General features: G+C 44.6%; 2 protein-coding genes across 17 annotated transcripts in view; both read right to left on the bottom strand.

Annotated features, from left to right (window-relative positions):
• CAMKK2 (calcium/calmodulin dependent protein kinase kinase 2) overlaps window positions 1-12,692 on the bottom strand; it is a 59,087-nt gene extending 46,395 nt beyond the window's left edge. For 2 of the 15 annotated variants that reach the window (XM_021073033.1, XM_021073031.1), the window contains exon 1: window positions 7,875-8,026. The gene's annotated coding sequence lies outside the window, so the exon portion shown is untranslated. Of the gene's footprint in view, window positions 1-7,398; window positions 7,672-7,816; window positions 8,057-12,590 lie in introns of those variants that run through there. The other 13 variants (XM_021073035.1, XM_021073036.1, XM_021073030.1 and 10 more) reach the window with 12 other exon arrangements.
• ANAPC5 (anaphase promoting complex subunit 5) overlaps window positions 13,676-21,101 on the bottom strand; it is a 46,740-nt gene continuing 39,314 nt past the window's right edge. Inside the window, exons 16-17 of one of the 2 annotated variants that reach the window (XM_001929287.5) lie at window positions 14,388-14,550; window positions 13,676-14,003 (exon numbers count right to left, since the gene is read on the bottom strand). In XM_001929287.5, coding sequence (XP_001929322.1) covers window positions 13,792-14,003; window positions 14,388-14,550 — 375 coding nt within the window. In that variant the 3' untranslated portion in view covers window positions 13,676-13,791. Of the gene's footprint in view, window positions 14,004-14,387; window positions 14,551-18,956; window positions 20,265-21,101 lie in introns of those variants that run through there. The other variant, XM_013982845.2, reaches the window with a different exon arrangement.

Below are 21,101 nucleotides of genomic sequence, written 5' to 3'. Positions count from 1 at the left end.
ATATACCCCACAAGCTTTTAACTACATGAGCCGATAAATTCTCACTTTTGCTTAAGTTAATTTGCAGTTGGTTTTCTGTCATTTACAACTAAGGGTCCTAATAGACAAATGACACAGAGGTGACTGACAGAAAACCTCCACTAAGCTCCCTGCCAGATGGTAAGTTCCCTACACCTTAAGGATCCCAATCAGGCTAAACTGCCAGGCAGTTACAGCTCCCCTGACAGCCTTCACTTGACAGTGTGGCAGAAAATCAGAACTTCCAAAGTCCTAATTTCTTTCTCTTTTTATTTTAAGGAAAAAAAAAAGTCAAATATGCAGAAGGAAAGGGCTAATGAACAGGATGGAATGAAGGGAAGAAACTGACTAGTACTTTTTTTTTTTTTTTTTTTTTTTTTGGTTTTTTTAGGGCTCCACCCGAAGCATATGGAAGTTCCCAGGCTAGGGGTCGAATCGGAGCTATAGCCACCAGCCTATGCCAGAGGCACAGCAACGCAGGATCCGAGCCACGTCTGCAACCTACACCACAGTTCACAGCAACGCTGGATAGTTAACCCACTGAGCAAGGGCAGGGATCGAACCCGCAACCTCATGGTTCCTAGTCGGATTTGTTAACCTCTGCACCACGACGGGAACTCCTGACTAATACTTTTAACACAAGAATCAAGTCACTATAGCAGCAGCCACAGTAGTTGCAGATACAATAACAATGATGACTGAGTCTGGCCAAGTGCCAGGCTCTACTCTAAGCACCTTGTACGTATTATTTCATTTAACCTTAACAACAACTTTATGAGTTAGGTACTATTATCATGCTTATTTCACCAATGAGAAAACTGAGGCACAGAGAGTATGAGTGACTTGCCCCAATCTCACAATGATTTGGGAGGGTGCAAGTGTGAAATCAAAGGCTCCTTGAAAGGGGGGGAAAGCCCTTCACCTTAGGTGCTGTAACCTTGGGGATAACAACACCTACCTCACCCACCACACAGGCCCCTGCACATGGCAAATGCTCCCTAAATGGAAGCTGTTACCAAGAAAGCACTTCAGCCGCTATCAAGTTCAAGGCCCTCAACTGGCTTCACATTAAAATTTTTATTGTGAAATCACACCACGCTTAACTTAACTCTTTTCCCCTTCCCCTCTAACTCTTATCCACATGCATTACTTTTTACAACCTCAAAAGCAGAGATAATTTTGCATTCTCGATTACTTGTGGTATAAGAATTTTGCACACATTCTCAAACAGCTTTGATCATCAGCTCACGAAGGCTCCAGACAGAGCGGCTGAGACCCAGGGAAGTGAGATGACCTCTTCCAGGCAGCTCAGTAGGTTCTAGGCTCCGCCAGGGCAGGACCCCTGACCCTTGCAGTGTGCCCTAGGGCCCTGGACACTGGCAGAGCAAGAAGCTCCACTGTCTTAAGAGTTCCTCTTGTTCCGTCCATAGTGAAGTATCACAAGAGAATGGTCCCCAATCACCCGCCAGAACCTAAAGGCAGGTGTGTGCTGGTGGCCCCCAGCTTGAAGAGCCAGGAAGTGTGAATGAATGGCTGAGTGCGGGGGGGGGGGGGGGGGGTGAGTGTGGGTACACAGAAAAAGGAGGTAGGAACCGTCTTACTTCCTTTCTCTTCTCCCTCTGAATCCCTCGGAGCAATCTTTCACCGAACTTTAGGAAGAGGCTGGGAAACAACTAAAATTTCCATTTGTAATGAAAAGAAAAAGACTCCTGACTCCAACGCTCTGCAGCTTGGCAAATCAGAGAGGGAGGGGGCCAGCTGGGAATCCACAGGCATCCGGCCTCGCCCACCCACAGCCCTTCTCCCTCCCTCTTCCCTGATGCTTCGAGGTGATGCTAAATCCAGCTCCCTCCCTCCCCAGCCTCCAGTACGAGGCAACCCCAGCCAGGGGCAACGAGGGGCTGGGAGCTGGCTCTAGGGGTCCAATCCTATCCCCTACACTGGACCCAGAGGGCAGAAGAACTGTCTGGGAGGAATCTAAATAAAATCTCTTTCACCAGAAGCCTTAACAGCAAAATACCAATGCACCTTAAAAAGCCCACAAGGGAATCCTTTCCTCCATACCCTGCCCCCACACAAACCACTAGTTCCCCATTTAAGGCTCTCCAGTAGAGGCTTACCTCAGGCACCTCCCACCGTGTCCCCTCCTCAATGTCCCCCTCACTTCCTACCTCATGCCGAAGAAGAAGACGAGGGCAGAGGGGCAAGACCTTGGCCTTTTCCGATTTCCTAGGGGAACCATCAGTCTCTCCTCTCCAGGTTAGAATTAGCATCTTTATCTCTGCAATTGCCATCTCTCAACTATTTACAGAAGCCAACAGGATAAAAAGGGACAACATAAAAATAGTTGCTCAGCAGCTTTCGGGGGAGGGTGAGGGCAGGGGCACAACAGACGCTGCTTCCAATTTTCTTTCTCTCCTGTTCAAAAGGGAAAAATGCTAGAATTGGTGATCTTGTCCAAAGTGATCCTCCACAATTCCAGACCGCTCACCTGGGAGCTCCTTAGGGCCAAGGACCAAGTTCCAGCATTCCTCAGTTCCCAGGGCAGGGCTTGTCACCAGCACCCACCAAAGGGGTGGGTTCAGTGAAAGATCATAGGGTTCCAGAGCCAGCGCCCTGATCTGCCCCATTTCCATCACCTCCTGGCCTCCTTCCAGCCTTCCAAAACCATGAGCCAGTTAAAAAAAAAAAACAAAAACTTTAGCTTTTTCTCTACCCTTAAAATGTTTCATAATTGAGGGAAAAAATTCAGCAGCAACACTACGAACAAGACTGAAATGGAAAACACTGGCAGCTAAAATAATTCCTTCCCCATTTTGGTCATTAGCATCCCCCAGCTGGGAATGCCAGAGCCAGAGGTCTTCCCTACGCTCACCTCCTTTATTTATTTATTTATTTAGCTTTTTAGGGCTGCACCCATGGCATATGGAAGTTCCCAGGCTAAGGGTCTAATCAGAGCTGCAGTTGCCAAGCTACACCACAGCTCATGGCAACGCCAGATCCTTAACCCAGTGAGCGAGGCCAGGGATCGAACCCGAATCCTCATGGATATGGGATATTAATATGTCAGGTTCATTTCTGTTGTACCACAAGAGGAATTCCTCACCTCCTTTTAAATATGCCCCTTTATTTTTTTGGTTTTGGGGGTAAGGAATTCCATAAGCAAAGAAAGAAAAAATAAGTATCCACAAATCTTATTTTTCTTTTTTTTTTTTTTTTCTGCTTTTTAGGGCCACATCCGTGACATTGTGACATATGGAGGTTCCTAGGCTAGGGGTCCAAATGGAGCTACAGCTGGCCTACACCACAGCCACAGCATCATCAGATCCAAGCCATGTCTGTGACCTACACCACAGCTCATGGCAACGTCGGATCCTTAACCCACTGAGTGAGGCCAGGGATCCAACCTGCAACTTGGTGATTGCTAGTCAGATTTGTTTCTCCTGCACCATGATGGGAACTCCACAACAAATCTTATTTTTCAAAGAGCAAAACCATTAGGAAACTATTTCCACCCGTAACCCTCTGGAGAAGGTGGATTCTACTCCATGAGAAAAGGCATATCATTTGGCAACATAAGGAGGCCGATGGAGACACAAGAGCTCAGACTAGAAGATATGTCAGGAAACTACAGATCTCAGGGGGCTTGGGCCTTGATCTTCTCATCTGCACAATGGAGCCACTGCAGCAACCTACCAAGGGGGTAGCCATAGAGTCATTCTATAAAAGTGCCCAACACACATGGCAAAGCTCTGAAAAGACCATGTTCATTTAGGGCCATACCACCCTGAACGCACCCAATCTTGTATGAAAAGACCATGTACTACCTTCCTCTCTGCCCTGCACCTTCCCCAGCTGTCAAAAAGGAAGGGCTGGAAACTTCTGGGCTTCCCCCCAGCCCACTTTTCACACTGCTCCATTTCCACATCCTTGGTGGGCATTCCTGGCAAAGCTGTCAGGAGGAGGAGCTGACGCCACGCCAAGCCACCATCTGTCTGGTGAGGCTTTCTCTCCTTTGTGGATTTACTTACCTGGAAAAAGGTCTCACAAAATATATACCAATAAAATCACATGGGGACCTACATTTAACAAATCACCCCTGAAAAGAATGAAATCCAGACACTCCCTGAAAAATCACACTTGGAATGAATACCTGTGAGTGGCCCCTGGAGGTGATGTGCTTGGATGGGAGCGAGGGTTCTCATGGAGGAGCAGGTTGGGGTGAAGTTAAGGGAGTCCTGAAAACCTTGTTCCAGGAAGCTGGTCTCCAATTGATTTTGGAGAACCTTCCTTTCATCACCCTCTCCCTGCAAATGGAGCGACAAAATCATGTCTTGTGCCCAGAGGTTTATTCGTTGGGGGCAGTGGAGACAGAGGAAGGGACAAAGTGCCCTTGAGAAGTTCTTATGGTAGAAACAACCCAAATGACCATCAACGGATGAATGGAGAAGCAAAATGTGGCGTCTCCATACATGGGAATATTATTCAGTCATAGAAAGGAAGCACTGAAATATTCCACAGCCTGAGTGAACCTTGAAAATAGTCCGCGCGATGAAAGCCAGACATAAAAGGTCACGTGGTACTAACACATCAGTAAAGTTGTAGCGAGCACAGTCCAAAAGGAAAAAAGTCAGTTCCAAAAAGGAACTGCCATTTCCTCAAGTGTCCAGGAGAGAAGGCACAGAGGTGAGGGCGAAGGCCACTGCAGCAGCACAGAGCCAGGCCTGCCTGAACCCCACCTCCAGGTTCTTTCTCTAACCCAGTCCAAGAGGGAGGAGCTACTGGGAAAGCAAAACAGCTGCGAAAAAATAGCAAAACAAGGCTCTCTGACTCAAAGGAAAATCTGAAAGAGCATTTGCCCAAAGTCCTCAGGATCAGGAAAGGAGACGGGAACCATATGCTTCCCGCAGCCACCAGAAGAAGGCCTGTGGGGAGAAAGTCACAAGTGACGCTGAACAAGCCATTTAGCCTCTCCAAGCCCTTCCATCAGGTGGGCTCCTGAGAGGGAAAGGGTGATTCTGTGGCCCACTTTCAAATCGGAGCCAAAATGCCTTGGAAACAGGCTTGGCCTGCCCCACCCACCCATCTCTTCCTCCTGAGAGAGGTGCTTCCCCACCCACCAGCCCATCTTGGAGACAGGCTGAGCTTGTCAAGGAGGGAACTCCAGCTGACTCCAGAAACTTCCCTCTGCTGGGGCATCCTGTCCTATGCCCCTCCTACTCCCCTCCAGTCTCCACTTTTCTGCCCATCCTTCAAGATTCAGCTCCAATGATGCTTCCTTCAGGAAGCTTCTTGGATTCACACAAGCCAGAAGGGATTTCTCCAGATCCCCCACTGCCCTCTACTTCATCGTTCCCACAGCATGTATTCCTCCTGTATTTCTCAACAGGAGCGCTCCTGGCATTTAGGGCAGGGCAATTCTTCATGCCTGCTGTGAATCTGGCCCACTTGCAGGATATTTGGCATCTCCAGCTCCTGCCCGCCAAAAGTCAGGAGGGCTCAGCATCATTTTGACAACTAAAGTCACCCCCACACTTTTCTAAATGCTTACCAGGAAGGTGGGACCACCCCTGATGAGAACTACTGCATGATTATTAGTGAATAGATTTGCCTACCAGCCCACTAACAACCTGGAAACAAAGACAAACCCAAGTCGATCAGCATCACCACCATGGCTCCTTAGGCTGTTTTAGCAAACATTTCTGGGTTACTCATGAAGCTGTGGGCAGCTCTGCAAGGGCCTCTGCTCCAGAGTAGGTGGTAAAGTACAAACGCTTTAGGACCTGACATGCTTGGGTTGGCTGTGTGACCCTGGGCAAGTTACTTAACCTCTCTGATCCTTTCTATAAAATGGGCTCTCTCCCAGCAATACTGCATGGTTGTTTTTAGCCTTGATTTCCTCATCTCTACAATGAGGATAAACATCTCCGCCTCACAGGATTCTGGTAGGCAGTAAACCAGATGATGCCTGCAACATATAGCACAGTTTCTAACACATAGTAAGAACCCCAAAAATGCTAGTTATTAACATTATTACTACATTATTCTTATTATCCAAGTTAGGGACCCATGAAATGATGGCTATTATATATAAAAATACATTGTGTGCTCTCACTACAAATGGTTGCTCTCTATATGAGAAGAGTTTAGGATCAGCAATCTGGCAAGAAGTTCCAGGACTCACCCTGAAGCTGTATTTGCATAGCTGCACACCATTTATTCTTAAATTGTATTTCTGTGAAGTAGTTTAGCCAAAGAAACTGAGAGCTATCTCCTTTCTCCCCTAGGGGCAGAGCCAGGGGAGGGGTGTGGTAAATGATAGCACAGCTCCAAGGCACAAGAAGTTTCTATCTCGAGGACTGTGGGAACTTCCAGACCGAAGAAGGTAAAAGTTGCCTCTCAGGAGGTGGACCCTGCACGTCCCAACTCAGGTCAGCCTGCCCTTCTTACTGATGGCACTGAGATCCCCGCCCCCCAAGCACCAAGCCTCTGCCCCAGCCTTCTAGGGGAGATAGGAGGGGCTGCGGTGCAACCTCTTCTGCGCCAAGTGAGAGCAGCAGAGCGGCTGGCAGAGCTGTGAAAACACCCCGCTTCCCAAACTGGGCAGTGCAGGGGGTGGGGGAAGCCAGGAAAAGCTCAAGGCTGGAACGGGTGGCACCGCGGGCACCCAGACCCAATGCTGAGCGGGGCCGGGCGGGCCCACCATCCTCAAGAGTCAGGCGGAGGGTGCCGGGCGAAGGCACTGCTCTGCGTTCACAGTAGGCTGCGGCCCCGAAGTGAATTTAGGTCAAAAGGACCAAGCCTGTGAGGTTCCGGCAGAGAGAAGGGGGCGGGGGCAAAGGGCCGACTGAGGCGAGGCTAAGGGCCCCCGGTCCCACAGCTGCCGGTCTGGGTCTTGCCGCCTGGTGTCCAACCCATCACGGCCCGGGTTTGCCCCCCAAGACAAGCGTGGAACGGGTGCTCAAAGTCCGCGGGCCCTCTCCTCGCTCGCCCGCTCTAGCTCTGCCCACCTGTCAAACGCGAGGGGGTGGGCCTAGGCCGCCTCCAAGATCCTTGACTGCCCTGGTCCCCTGGTGACAACGATTCCAAACTCCGGGACCGCCCCTTCCACCCCAAGCCGGGGCGCGGCCCCGCCGAGCCAGCCACCCTGAGGTCCAGGGCGCCCGGAGGACGCGGGGGAAGAGGCGCCGGGGGCCGCGTCCCCCACGTGGCGGGGCGTGGGACTGCGCACGTGGGGTCCTTTCCGTGGAGGGAACCAGGGCCCGGCCGCAGGGCTTTGTCTACGATCCCGGCCATAGTCCGGCGCCCCGAATAGGAGAGGACGCCGAGACCTCGGCGGATGCGTCCCCCCACCGTGCGGCCCAGCTCCCGCCCGCTCACCTGGACTCCGCGCTGCCGCCGCCGCCGCCTCCCGCGCTCTGCGCCCCCAGCTCGGCTCTGCTCGGCTCCGCGCGCCCGCGAGCTCTTCCCCGCGGCCCCGGCGGGCGCGCAGGGGAGAGGCGGGGGCGGGAGGAGCCGCCGAGTCCCGGCTCCAGCGCGACGCGGCCGCGGGCTGCGCGGAGATTGGCTGCGGTCGCTAGAAACCCCGGCGCGGAGCCGCCCGCTCTCGCCGCGCGCCCCCGAAGGCTCGGCCCCGAGACGAGGAGGGGAGGGAGGCGGGAGCCGAAGGAGAGGAAAGTAGCGGCGGGGCGGAGGGAAAGGAGGAGAAAGGGGAGGAGGCAGAGAGGAGGGAAAAGAGGCAAGGCGGGGTGGGGGTGTCGGAGGAGCTGGCGGACCCGCGAGGAGGGCAGAAACCTGCCTGGGCGCGCGAGGGCGGGAGGCTGCGCTGCAACTTTGCCCCCGCCCGCGGCGCGCACCTGCCCGGGTTCTCCCCGCGGCGGCCGCGGCACCCTCGGGGCGGCCGGAGGCTCCGGCTGCACTCGCTTTCAGTCAAACGCGGAGACTGCAGGGCGGTGGCTGAGCCGCGGAAAGTTCCCCAAGCCTGCGAGTCACGCGAGGCCCCGCCTCGAGGCTCAGCTCCTGTCCCTGGGCTGCTGCCCCAGCACCAGGCGGTGGGTGCGGCCTGGATTTCGGGTCACCACCCATTCTGGGGAACTCCCTTCCGCACCCGCCTCCCCACAGACCGCTGTTCGGGACCCGCCCTAAAGGCTGGGGGCCGTGTTTCTTTGCCACCCCAACTCCACCTGGATGTACCAGACTACAGGAAACCCGATGAAGTCCTGTCTTTCCTGAAAACTTCTTAGATGCTTTTTGTGACGTACATCATATGCTTCCCAAACATTCTACCCTTTTGGCACCCTACCTTGCTGGAGCCCTTAGAGTTTGTTTAGTCTTCCAGCTGGGTAACTGCGGGAGAGGGGCAAAGGACTACCTCACACGGGCTGCAGGATTCCACGGTTGTCCTTGAGTGGTTGCAAAACTCAGTCCTGTGTCAAGGGCCATATTAAAGGTTCGAAGTCCTCTTCAGTTTAGTCCCTCTAGTATTTTCAAGCTGCAGGAGTGATTCCCAAACAATTCAGAGCGTTCTGCTTAAAACAGCCGCTTCTGATGTTCAACATGCAAGCATTTGTTGGTAATAGTAGAAACCTGGGAACAACTATTCTAAATGTTCATCAGGGAAGTGGATCAATAAAATGTGTTGTAGTCATTTGATGGAATATTATGCAATAGTTCTAATGAATACATCTATTTGTACAGACATGGGGAGAACCCAAAACAAAATGCTGAGTAAAAGGGCAAGTTGCCTATATGGAAAAAGAATCTGAAAAAGAATGGATGTGTGCATGTGTATAACTGAATCTCTTTGTGGTACAGCAGAAATTATTGCAACATTGTAAGTCAACTATACTTCAATAAAACTTTTAAAAATGAAAAAAGGAAGAGCAAATTGCAGAATATAGTTTACACTGTTCACAGACACATGCCTACATGTGGGTTCTACGTTAAAACATGAGTGTTTGGGATTTCCTTGGTGGGCTAGTGGGGATCTAGCATTGTCACTGTTATGGCACAGATCAGATCCTGGGGAATTTCCGCATGCCAAGGCTGCGGCCAAAAAAACAAAAACAAAACATGAGTGTTTTAAGTCAAAGGAGGAGTTCAGGTTTGGGTTTAGTGGGTTAAGAACCAGACTAGTATCCACGAAGAGGTGGGTTCAATCCCTGGCCTTGCTCAGTGGGTTAAGGACGCTGCATTGCTGAAAGCTGCAGCATAAATTGCAGATGCAGCTCTGATCTGGCGTTGCTGTGGCATAGGTCAGCAGCTGCAGCTCATATTCAACTCCTAGCCCTGGACCTTCCATATGCCACAGGTGTGAACGTAAAAAGAAAAAAAAAAAAAAGAAAAAAGAAAAAGAAAATGAGTCAAGGGGATTGAGTGATAGTGACTAGACTTTTGGTGATGATTATGTTGGAATGGAATGCAAGAAGACATCAAATTATAATGTTGTACACCTGAAACACATAAAGTTACATAATTTTAGCTCAAAAAAAGATAATACCTCAGTGCCTGGCACTTAAGTGCTCAAAGGTGCTAACTATTAATACACTTAGCACAGAGCTAAAGACCCCATTAATTATGTGTCTTTCTTATTAACATGAATTAGAACAAAGCGGAGAAACCACAACTGCCTTTCACTGACACTCAGTCCCTTTTATGATAGAGTCCCTTCCACTCAAGGGAAACATTGAAATATGAAAATAAGAATTGGCTTTGCTTTTTGAGTTTTCTCCTCCAAGAACACCAGAAAAACCTATTCTAGGCAAACAGCTCTTGTTGTCTTGACAACACAGATTGCCAAGAAAATAAGTAAACAGAGCATAGGAATCTTATTTTTAAGAAAACTTGGACAGTACAAGGGAGGGGCTGAAAAACAAGGCTTTAAAATCATCTCACTCAGAGTTCCCAGTGTGACTCAGAGGTAGCAAATCTGACTAGCATCCATGAGGATGCAGGTTTGATGCCTGGCCTTGCTCAATGGGTTAAGGATCCGGCATTGCCTTGGGTGGTGGTGTGGCCCCGCAGATGTGGCTCAGATCTGGTGTTGCTGTGGCTGTGGTGTAGGCCAGCAGCTGGAGCTCCGATTTGACCCTGAGCCTGGGAACTTCCATATGCTTTGGGTGCGGCCCTAAAAAGCACAAAAAAAAAAAAAATCACTCACTAGGACAGCATCATAAACTCATGCGGAGGCTTTGTTTTTTCCTTTCTGAACTGTTCTGTGTGCTACTCGCCTCATCCACTAAAATGGTCCACCACCTCCCAAACCTTGAACACCTAGATGGAGACAGCAGTATTAACCATACTGAGAGACTTTTTTGTTCTGCACCCATGGCCTATGGAGGTTCCCAGGGGGTAAATTGGAGCTGTCACCGCTGGCCTACACTACAGCTCACAGCAACGCAGGATCTTTAACCCCGGAGCAAGGCCAGGGATCGGACCTGCGTCCTCATGGATGCTAGTCAGAATCGTTTCCGCTGAGCCACGACGGGAACTCCTAGACTTTGTTAAATTCCTTCCCATTCAATAAGACTGTAAAAAACAATGAGATGAGAAAAAAGAAAGAGGCCGAGAATTTTCTCATTTCTCTTCAACAGGCAGTGAAATTAATATGTTAATCCCAAACATAAACAGCATGAAAAGCTGTTTGAAACAGCATCATGAAAAGAGAAGTCAGCATGAGCAAGATGAAGTTCTTTATTTGCCTTCGATGTATTACAATAAAGAAATGATTATACCAAGCCAGGGATGGAACGCACACCAGAGCAGTGACAGTGCCACTAGGGAACTCCAAGAAAGACATTTTGACCAACTAAAATGACAAATTTAAAACACCCTGGAGCTCCCTGGTCAGTAATAATAATTATAATACTCCAAACAAGTAGAAGTATTCAAGATACATAGGTGAAGACAAAGGCGGCCTGGTGATGAGTTGAAGAACCTGTAACATCTGCTCTAAATCCTGACTGGTCCTGCCTAGTGAAGGGGCTGGGTCGGGCCAAGTTATAGAGCAGTTTCCTCACTTGCAAAATAGTATTTCGCTTACAATCATTAGAAATGGTATTGTAAAAGTACCTAGCACAGTGTCTGGCCTATACTGGGCGCTAGATAAATAACAGCTGCTTTTATCAATTTTATATTCAATGAAAAAAAGGAATGTTCCCCCAAACAGTACAGTACTGCTCAAAACTCTGGGAGCAGACAGCTCTAGGGTAAATGCAAGAGCTGGGTTGGATCCCCAGCCCTGCAACCCACCTACTAGCTGTGTGAGGTTGGGTGGTAAGTGACTTAAACTCCTCATGCCTCAGTTTCCACATCTGTTCAATGGGTTTATTGCTATTGCCTATCTTTTAGGACTGTTGTGAAGATTGTTTTGACATTTAACTTACAAAGGGCACTCTCTATTAAGCTGTTTGTGCCCACCTGTCTCAGGACTGGAAACAATACCAAACCTGCTGGGGAGAGTTCCTACCAGGCCGAGCCACTGGCAGGGGTCACGACCCCACTCTCCTCTTCCCCTTTGAGGATCTGTCCTCAGGTCTCTAGTATAGACCCAGATGCCCATTAGCTTTTTCTTTCCCTCCTCCCAACCCTCTCCAAGCATATGCAGTTCCCAGGGCCAGGGATCAGTTCCCAGGCCAGGGAACAGAGTGGAGCTGCAGTTGAGACCTCACCACAGCTGCAGCAACACAGGATTCTTTTAACCCACTGTGCTGGGCCAGGGGATAGAACTTGCATCCTAGAGCTGCAGAGACACCAGCCAGCAGGAACTCCCATTAGCTATGTACTTCCAGTTATCTCCTCACCAAACCCCATCCCCATTTAACTAAATCACTGCTTCTTATACCCCTACATTAAACCACCCATAATTACACTGACCTGATTCCTCCTTCCCCCACCAAACGCTGCACCAGGAAGAAAAAAAAAAAAAAACAATTAGCTGTAACTCAGATAGTTATTAGTTTTGGGGTCACTCTGATATTTCTGACTTTCAATTTAACCCACTATTTCTTCCTGAAGAGGCCAGGCTCCAGCCAACAAATCTAAGTCACAGATGGCAGGAGGCCACAGACTCTCTGTATTAGCTTTGGATGCAGGCCTGGCATGGTGAACATGCAGCAAGCTGGGAGCAGGGTCGGGCAGGAAAGCGTCACAGGCATGCCAACTGTGCAGCCAAGTAGGGCTCTGTGTTTAGATGGGCCCTGTACCTGGTTTAACGCTCTGCTTAATATAGGCCTCATATTTTTTCCTTTGCACTGGGCCCCACAAAATATGTAGCTGGTCCTGGCCAGGTGTGATGACTTCTGGTTTTTATGTCACCCCATCTCTTAAACCTTCTTACAATGAGCCAGAATAAGATCACTTCTTAGGCTGAAAGGCACTTAAATACAATGACCAAAAATAAGAGCAGATGAGAGAATACGTGGGAAGAACAGAGAGAAACTGATACTAGAGGATCCTTCCTGGGAGGAAGAATAATGTTTTACTACACAGCCTTTAACAATCTTTAATTTTTACCATCTACATATATAACATTTCAAGTAAACTTAAGGAAAGATTTTTAAACATCAACATACCAATTAGTGTCTGTATCTCCAGGCTGAGTCTCTTATTTTCAGAGCAGCTGTCTTTGGCCAGCAAACACACCCTAATGAGTGGGAGCTGTTTTATGCTGTTTCAAAGAGTTCTGGAGATAAATTATTTCCCGTCAGAAGGTTTAAATTTAACAGAGAAAGAGCCAATGATAGAAGCTGCAAATTTGGTTGGTTCCTTGTTGCTGTTTTGGATTTGAGACAAAGGGAATTTTCTGTAAACACTGAAGGGTAAGATAAATTCGCAAACTGAGTAATAACTTGCCTCTGCTGAACTGCAGGGTTGAGATACGTATATTAGATACACTACATATTCGAGTGATAGTCCACTCACCTCTGAGCTTCAGACCCTTTCTTAACTTACAATCACCTTATTCATGATGAATTCCTAGACTCAGGAAATCATCATCCCCCATTTATATAGTTAAATATAGAAAAAATATACCCATGCAGAAGATCTAAGAAAGCCAATATCCAGAAAGTGATTGAAATATGCTTTTTGTCCCTGGTCCAAAAACCATAAAAAGATCTTTTCCTTCTTAATCTCCAGTCAGGGACCAACATGTGCTTACAAGCACAACACAGGCCCACCAAAAGTAGCAGTTCAGCAGAGCAAAGCAGGGAAGCCTCCAAAGGAAAACCAAGCCTCAGAAAAACCTGCACCAATCCCCCAGAGAGATCTACCAATACCCAAAAGAGCTATTGTCTGAGCACATGTGCTAACTGCATTTACAGAATGATGGAGAGTGTGCACAATTTCCAATAAGATATTGGAAACTTTGCCCAGAGAGGATATAATCCTTAAGACTTGTACTAGCTTATCAATAAAACAGCCACATATTAATGAAAAGTCAGTGTCCTTACTATCACAAGAAAGAAAAAGAAAAAACAGGTGTATATATATATATATATATATATATATATATATATATAGGAGTTCCCGGGTGGCCTAGTCAGTTAAGGATCTGGTGTTGTACCTGCTGTAGCATGAGTTCAATCCCTGTCCCAGGAACGTTTGGCATGGCCAAAACAAACAAATATGTATATTTTAGCAACAAAATAAGACGAACTAATAAGAATGCAGTTTATTGATAAGACAGACATCAAATACATCATTTCTGGGGAGGAAGTGTGAACAAGTCCAAAATCTTATACTCCGCACAGTGGTCCGGTGGCAATGTTCCCACTAGAGAAGATTTATCAAGGGCACCCCATGGAAGGGCAGTTCCTGATGCAGCTGCCGGAACAGCATTGCACACCGGTTCCTCTCCTGGGTCTTCCCCAGGGTGTGGTAAAGTCTGGCCTGGAAGTACACAACGTCTCTGATTTGCTCTTTGCAATCGACCTTTGCAAAATAGTTCTTGGCTTCGCTGAGGTTCTCAATGGCAGCCTCTAGAGCTGATGGAAAGTGGGGAAAATATCACACATATTTAACTCAATGCTTCACATATAGTTTTCAAAACTTAGTATCTATTTTTATTGATTTAACATATACCAGAAACTTTAAAATTGTACCCTTTGAGAGAAAAAAAAAAAAATACACTAGGTCTTTAGTCCTGATTTCCAGCCTGAAACCTAGCTCTGTAGGGTTAAAATAACAATTCACTTGCCCTCAACCTTCATGCAAGTGAAAGTACTTCAAACGCTGCATGAAATTTTAACACATTTGTGAACACTTAAGTTCTAAGTTATCCCAGACTTAACATCTTGTCTTCTTCTGGGTCCTAAATTTTACAAATTTTCTATAATATATTATCTAACAATCTCTGTATGGTTTCCTACCTTCTACTTTCTTCAGTGGCTCATAGGAAGCTGCTGAAGCCACCTGGCACTTGGCCACCAAGAACATGGCACGGCCTTTGTCCAGGACAGCCCCGTCAGCCAAGATGGGCTCAATGGCCATGTGGAGAAGACTTAAGGCCTGTTCTGGGATTCCAAGGATGAGCTGAAAAAGAAACATAATAGTGCTATACACAAACACACCCACTGCCCACTATAGGAAGGACTTCACTTCCAGCTCTTCTCTCCTGAATGGCCACATCTGGCTTTCTCCCTGACATATGCTATTTTTTTTTTTTAATGGCCACACCCATAGCATATGGAAGTTCCAAGGCTAGGGGTTGAATCAGAGGTACAGCTGTCAGTCTACACTACAGCCGCAGCAATGCTGGATCTGAGCCGTGCCTGCAATCCACATCATAGCTCACAGCAATGCCAGATCCTTAATCCACTGAGCATGGCCAGGTATTGAACCCACATCCTCATGGATACTAGTTGGGTTTCTTGCTGCTGAGCCACAATGGGAACTCCCAACATGTGCTATCTTTAATGTGCACCACACTCCTAGAAAACATAATGTGTGACAATCTGATTTCAGACTACAATAGGTAAAGTAGGGGGTAGTTATTTACACTATAGAAAGGTTTTTCTCTACAAAAAGCTTTTTAAGACTAATGATTCCAAATGGCTGAACTAGCTGTAGAAGAATCACTGGAAGAAAAGGAACTACTTTTAAAAGATTAAAAAATGTACACTAAAATAAATAAGGGTACACTAGAAATATCCATTTAACACAAAATAAGCAATAATGGAGTTCCCATCATGGCTCAGCGGTTAACGAACCCAACTAGCATCCATGAGGACTCAGGTTCGATCCCTAGCCTCACTCAGTGGGTTGGGGATCCAGCGGTGCCATGAGATGTGGTGTAGGTCACAGCCATGGCCCAGATCCTGCATTGCTGTGGCTGTGGTGTAGGTTGGCAGCTACAGCTCCGATTAGACCCCTAGCCTGGGAACCTCCATATGCCACGGGTACAGCCCTAGAAAGACAAAAAGACAAAAAGACAAAAAAAAAAAAAAAAAAAAGCAGTAATGGAGAAAAAAAAAAAAAGTAAGATTTATGGAAAAATACAGCATAATAGAGAAGTAAATCTTTTCTAATCCATAACTATATTAAATATAAATGGATTAAATTAAATCCATTAATTAAAAGGCTGAGGTTGGCAGAACAGATTTTTACAAACATGATACAACTCTATGATATCTACAAGAGACTCACTTCTGATTAAAAGACACAAATAGGCTGAAAGTAAAAGGATAGTAAAAGAAAAAGATATTCTAGGAGTTCCCACTGTGGTGCAGTGGGTTAAGAATCTGACTATAGCAGCTTGGGCCATGGCAGAGGTGCAATTTGATCCCCAGCCTGGCACAGTAGTTTAAAGGATCTAATGTTGCTACAGCTACAGCTACAGCATAAGTCACAGCTGAGGCTCAGATTCAATCCCTGACCCAGGGACATCCATATGCCAAGGGTGAGGCCATTAAAAAAAAAGATATTCCATGCAAACAATAGCCAAAATAAAGCCGGACTGATTATACTAACAAAATAGACTTTAAGTCAAAAACTGTTATAAAAAAGAAGGATATTATATACTGTTAAAAGGACCAATTCATCAAGAAGATACAATAATTATAAACATATATACACCAAATAATAGATCTCCAAAATACATGAAGCAAAAAGTGACAGAACGGAAGGGAGAAAGAGATCAATAATAATAGTTAAAGAATTCAATACTCTACTTTCAATAAAGGATAGAAAACTAGACTGAAGATCATCAAGGAAATAGAAGACTTGAAAAAGACTATAAACCAAATAGCCCTAATATCATCTAAAGCACATTAAACTCAACAACAGCAGAAAAGACATTCTTCACAAATGTACATGGAACCTCTTCTAGGACAGACCATGTTAGGTCACAAAATAACACTCATTATATTTTAAAAGACTGAAATTATACAAACTATCTTCTCTGACTATATGAAATGAAATTAGAACTCACTAACAGAAGAGAATCTGAAAAACTCACGAACATGTGGAAATTAAACAACACACTCTTAAATAACCAAAGGGTCAAAGAAGAAATTACAAGGAAATTAGAAAATACTTTGAGATGAACAAAAATACAACATACTAAAACTTATGGGATGCAGTGAAAACTTATGGAATGTAGTGCTCAGAAGAAAACTTACAGCTGTAAAGGCAAACATTAAAAAAGAAATAAAGGAGTTCCCTGAAGGCCTAGAGGTTAAGGATTCAGCATTGTCACTGCTGTGACTTGGGTTCAATCCCTGGCACAGAACTTCTGCATGTCATGGGCACAGCCAAAAATAATAATAATTTTTTTTTTCAAATCAGTAAACTAAATTTCCTCTTTAAGAAACTAAAAAAGAGAAAACTAAATCCAAGGCTAACAGAGGTAAGGAAATAATAAAGGTTAGCATAAAGATAGACAAAACAAAGAACAGAAAAACAACAGTTATTGAAACTACAAGTTGTTCTTGGAAAAAACAGACTGACCAAAGAAAAAGAAAAAGACTCAAATGACAAAAGTCAGAAATGAAAGTGGGGACTTAACTATTCAACTTTACATAAATAAAGAGGATTATATGAGAATACTATAAACAACTGTATGCCAAAAATTAGATAAAGTAGATGAAGGAACAAATTTCTAGAAAGACACAAGCTACCAAAACTGACTCAAGAAGAAATAGGAAATCTGAATAGAGCAAGTAAAGAGAAAGAATCAGTAACTAACAAAGAAAAGCCCAGGATCAAATGGCTTCATTGGTGAATCCTATCAAACATTTAAAGAAGAAACAGCACCGACCCTTCTCAAATCCTTCCCAAAAAATTGATTAGTTAAGAAAATTTCTTAACTCATTTTATGAGGCCACATTATTACCCTAATACCAAAGCAAAATAAAGATATCACAAGAAAACCACAGTCCTTTAGGAATGTAGATGCAAATTCCTCAACAAATCCTGGCAAACCAAATCCAGTATCATATTAAAAGGACCACAGACTATAACCAAGTAGGATTTATTCTGCAATAGCACTTCAATATACAAAAATCATTCAATGTAGTACACCATATTAACAGAATGAAGGGGGAAAAACCCATATGATCATCTCAATTGATACAGAAAAAGCTTTGGACAATATACAACATCCTGTCATGATAAAAACAGACCAGGAGTAAAAGGGAATTTCCTCAAAGTAATATCCATGAAAAGTTCATAGCTAACACCATATTTAATGGTAAAAGATTAAAATCCTGAGCCCTAAGATCAGGAGCAAAAACAAGGATGTTCACTCTTGTTACTTCTATTCAACACTACTGGAAGTTCTACACAGAGCATTAGGCAAGAAGCAGAAATAAAGGACATTCAAATTGGCATAGATGAAGTAAACCTTGAAACGAATCTGACTAGGAACCATGAGATTTTGGGTTCAACCCCTGGCCTTGCTCTGTGGGTTAAGGATCCTGCATTGCCATGAGCTCTGGTGTAGGTCACAGACGCAGCTCAGATCTAATGTTGCTTTGGCTGTGGTGTAGGCCGGCAGCTGTAGCTCCAATTCAACCCCTAGCTTGGGAACCTCCATATGCCTCAGGTTCAGCCCTAAAAGAAAAAGGAAGAAAAAAAAAAAAAAGAAGAAGAAGTAAAACTCTATCTGCAGATGACATGATCTTATATACAGAAAACTTGAAAGAATTCTCAAAAACCTATAACAGGTAATAAGCTCAGCAAAGTTACAGGATTTGAGATCAATATACTCTAGCAATGAACAATCCAAAAATGAAATCAATTTTTAAGATTCCATTTACAATAGCATCAAAAAGGATAAAATATTTAGGAATAAATATAACTAAAAAACTGCAAGAGTTATTATAGACTGAAAACTAGAACATACTGTTGAAAAAAAATTTTAAAAAGACCTAAATAAAAGACATTTTGCATTAAAGGATTGGAAGACTTAATAACGTTAAGATAGTAATATTCTATGGAGTTCCCATCATGGTTCAGTGGAAGCAAATCTGACTAGTATCCATGAGGATGCAGGTTCGATCCCTGACCTTGCTCAGGGATTAAGGATCTAGCAGTGCTGTGAGCTGTGGTGTAGGTCGCAAATGCAGCTCAAATCTGGTGTTGCTGTGGCTGTGACGTAGGCCAGCAGTTACAGCTCCGATTCAACCCCTAGTCTGGGAACCTCCATATGTAGCAGGTGTGGCCATAAAAAGCCAAAAGAAAAAAAAAAAAAAGATAGTAATATTCTCCAAGTTGGTCTACAGATTCATTGCAATCCCTAACAAAATATCAGAATTTCTGTTATGGCTCAGCAGTAACAAATCCAACTAGTAACATGGGGATGTGGGTTCAATCCCTGGCCTTGCTCAGTGGGTTAAAGATCCGGTGTAGGTGTAGATGGCAGACGTGCCTTGATCTGGCATTGCTGTGGCTGTGGCACAGGCTGGTGGCCACAGCTCCGATTTGAGCCCTAACCTGGGAATTTCCATATTCTGTAGGTGTGGCCCTAAAAAGCAAAAAACAAACAAACAAAAAAAACCAAGTTCTGAATACCATGTTTGCTGAAAAGGACAAGCTGATTCTAAAAATCATATGAAATCGGAAGAGAACATTGATAGGTAAAACAATTTTGAAAAAGAACAAGCTGGAGGACTCTAACTTCCTGACTGCAAACAAACTTCAAATAATCAAAATAGTGTGGTACTGGCATAAGGACAAATAAATAGCTCAATGGAATAGAACCAAGAGTCCACAAATAAACCTATACATCCATGATTAACTGATTTTCAACAAGGGTGCCAAAACTATGCAATGGTCTTCAATAAATGGTGCTAGAGCAATTGAATACCCATATGCAAAAGAGTGAAGGTGGACTCCTACCTCATGCTACATACAAAAATTAACTCAAAATGGATTAAAGATCTAAATGTAAGAGCTAAAACTATACAATCCTTATAAGGAAAAATAGGGGTAAATCTTTATGACCTTGGACTAGGCAACAGTTTCCTAAGTAGGATACCAAAAGCTAAAACAAAATTTTAAAAGGGTAAACTGGACTTCATCAAAATGAAAAATTTTCATGCGTCAAAGGACACAATCAAGAAAGTAAAAATACAACCACAGAATGAGAGAAAATATTTGCAAGTCATATATCTGATAAGGGTCTAACATCCAGAATATTAAAAAAACGCTTACAACTGAAGTTAAAAAGACAACCCGATTTAAAAAATGGATAAAGGACTTAGACATTTCTCCAAAGAACATACACGAATGGCTGATACACACATGAAAAGATGCTCAATATCATTATTTATTTCGGAAATGCAAATGAAAACCACAATGATATATAACTTCACACTAATAAAATGGCAAATAACAAGTAGTTGCAAGGATATAAAGGAAATGGGACCCTCACACATTGCTGGTGAGAATATGAGTGGTATAGCCACAGTGGAAAACATAAAAAGTTAAACATGACCTAGCAATTCCACCCTTAAGTATACTCAAGAGAAATGAAACCATATATCTACACAAAACTTGTATATGAATGTTGAACTATTCATAATAGACAAAAGGTAGAAACAACCCAAATGCCATCAACTGATGAATGGATAAATAAAATGTAATCTATCCATCCAATAGAATATTATTCAGCAATCAAAAGGAATGAAGAACTGACACAATCTACGTGAATGAACCCTCACAACATGTTGCCAAGTGAAAAAGCTAGACACAAAGGCCATATACTGTATGATTCCATTTATATGAAATGTCCAGAACAGGCAAACCTATAGAGAAAGAAAATAGATTAGTGTTTGCTAGGGGCTGGAAGGAGGCAATGGGGAATGATTGCTTTAATGGGTCTGGGGTTTCTATTTGGTGTGATGAAAATATAGACAGTGGTGATGGTAGCAAATCATGGCAGATGCTCTAAAGCCACTGAACTGTATACTTTAAAATGGTTAAAACAGGTATGTGAATTTTATTTTTTATTTTTATTTTTTTTGGCCATAACCACAATATGTGGAAGTTCCTGGGCCAGAGATCAAATCTGCACCATAGCAGCGACCCAAGCCACTGCAGTAACAACACCAAATCCTTAAATCACTGCACCACAAGGGAACTCCAATGAATTTAATCTTAACTCAGAAAAAACAAAAAAATTACTGAGGAAGTTGGTAAGGAAAATAGGTTCTTAGGCTCCTCCCCTAGAGATTCTGACTCTGTAGGTTTGAGGCAAGGCCAGATATGCAGACAGTTTTTAAATCTCCCAATAGTCCTAATGCACAGTTTGGAGAATGTCTGCTTTAATCAGTAAATTCCTCCAGTAAGTTCAAAATTCATTCATTCAATAAATATTTATTAATCTACTATGTGCAGATTCTACTAGGTATCACAGGACATAGCAGGGAAGAAACAGTCCCTTCTCTCATGGTCTTTACATTCTTCAGGGGGAGACAGAAAACAAACATAAAGGACAATTTAATTTCTAGAATCTTTCAAGGAACACATGACTTCCTCATTTCTTTATTCATCCCCTTGTTAAATCAAGCACAGTTCTGAACCAGCTCAGGGTCCTCAATGAAGTGAATAAACATCTTGGTCAAGCCAGTGCTACTGGGAGG

The sequence above is a fragment of the Sus scrofa genome, chromosome 14 (genome assembly GCF_000003025.6).
Source record: "Sus scrofa isolate TJ Tabasco breed Duroc chromosome 14, Sscrofa11.1, whole genome shotgun sequence".
NCBI classification, from domain to species: Eukaryota; Metazoa; Chordata; class Mammalia; order Artiodactyla; family Suidae; genus Sus; species Sus scrofa.
Note: the sequence above shows the minus strand (reverse complement) of the source record. Positions and strands in the feature narration are given on the sequence as shown.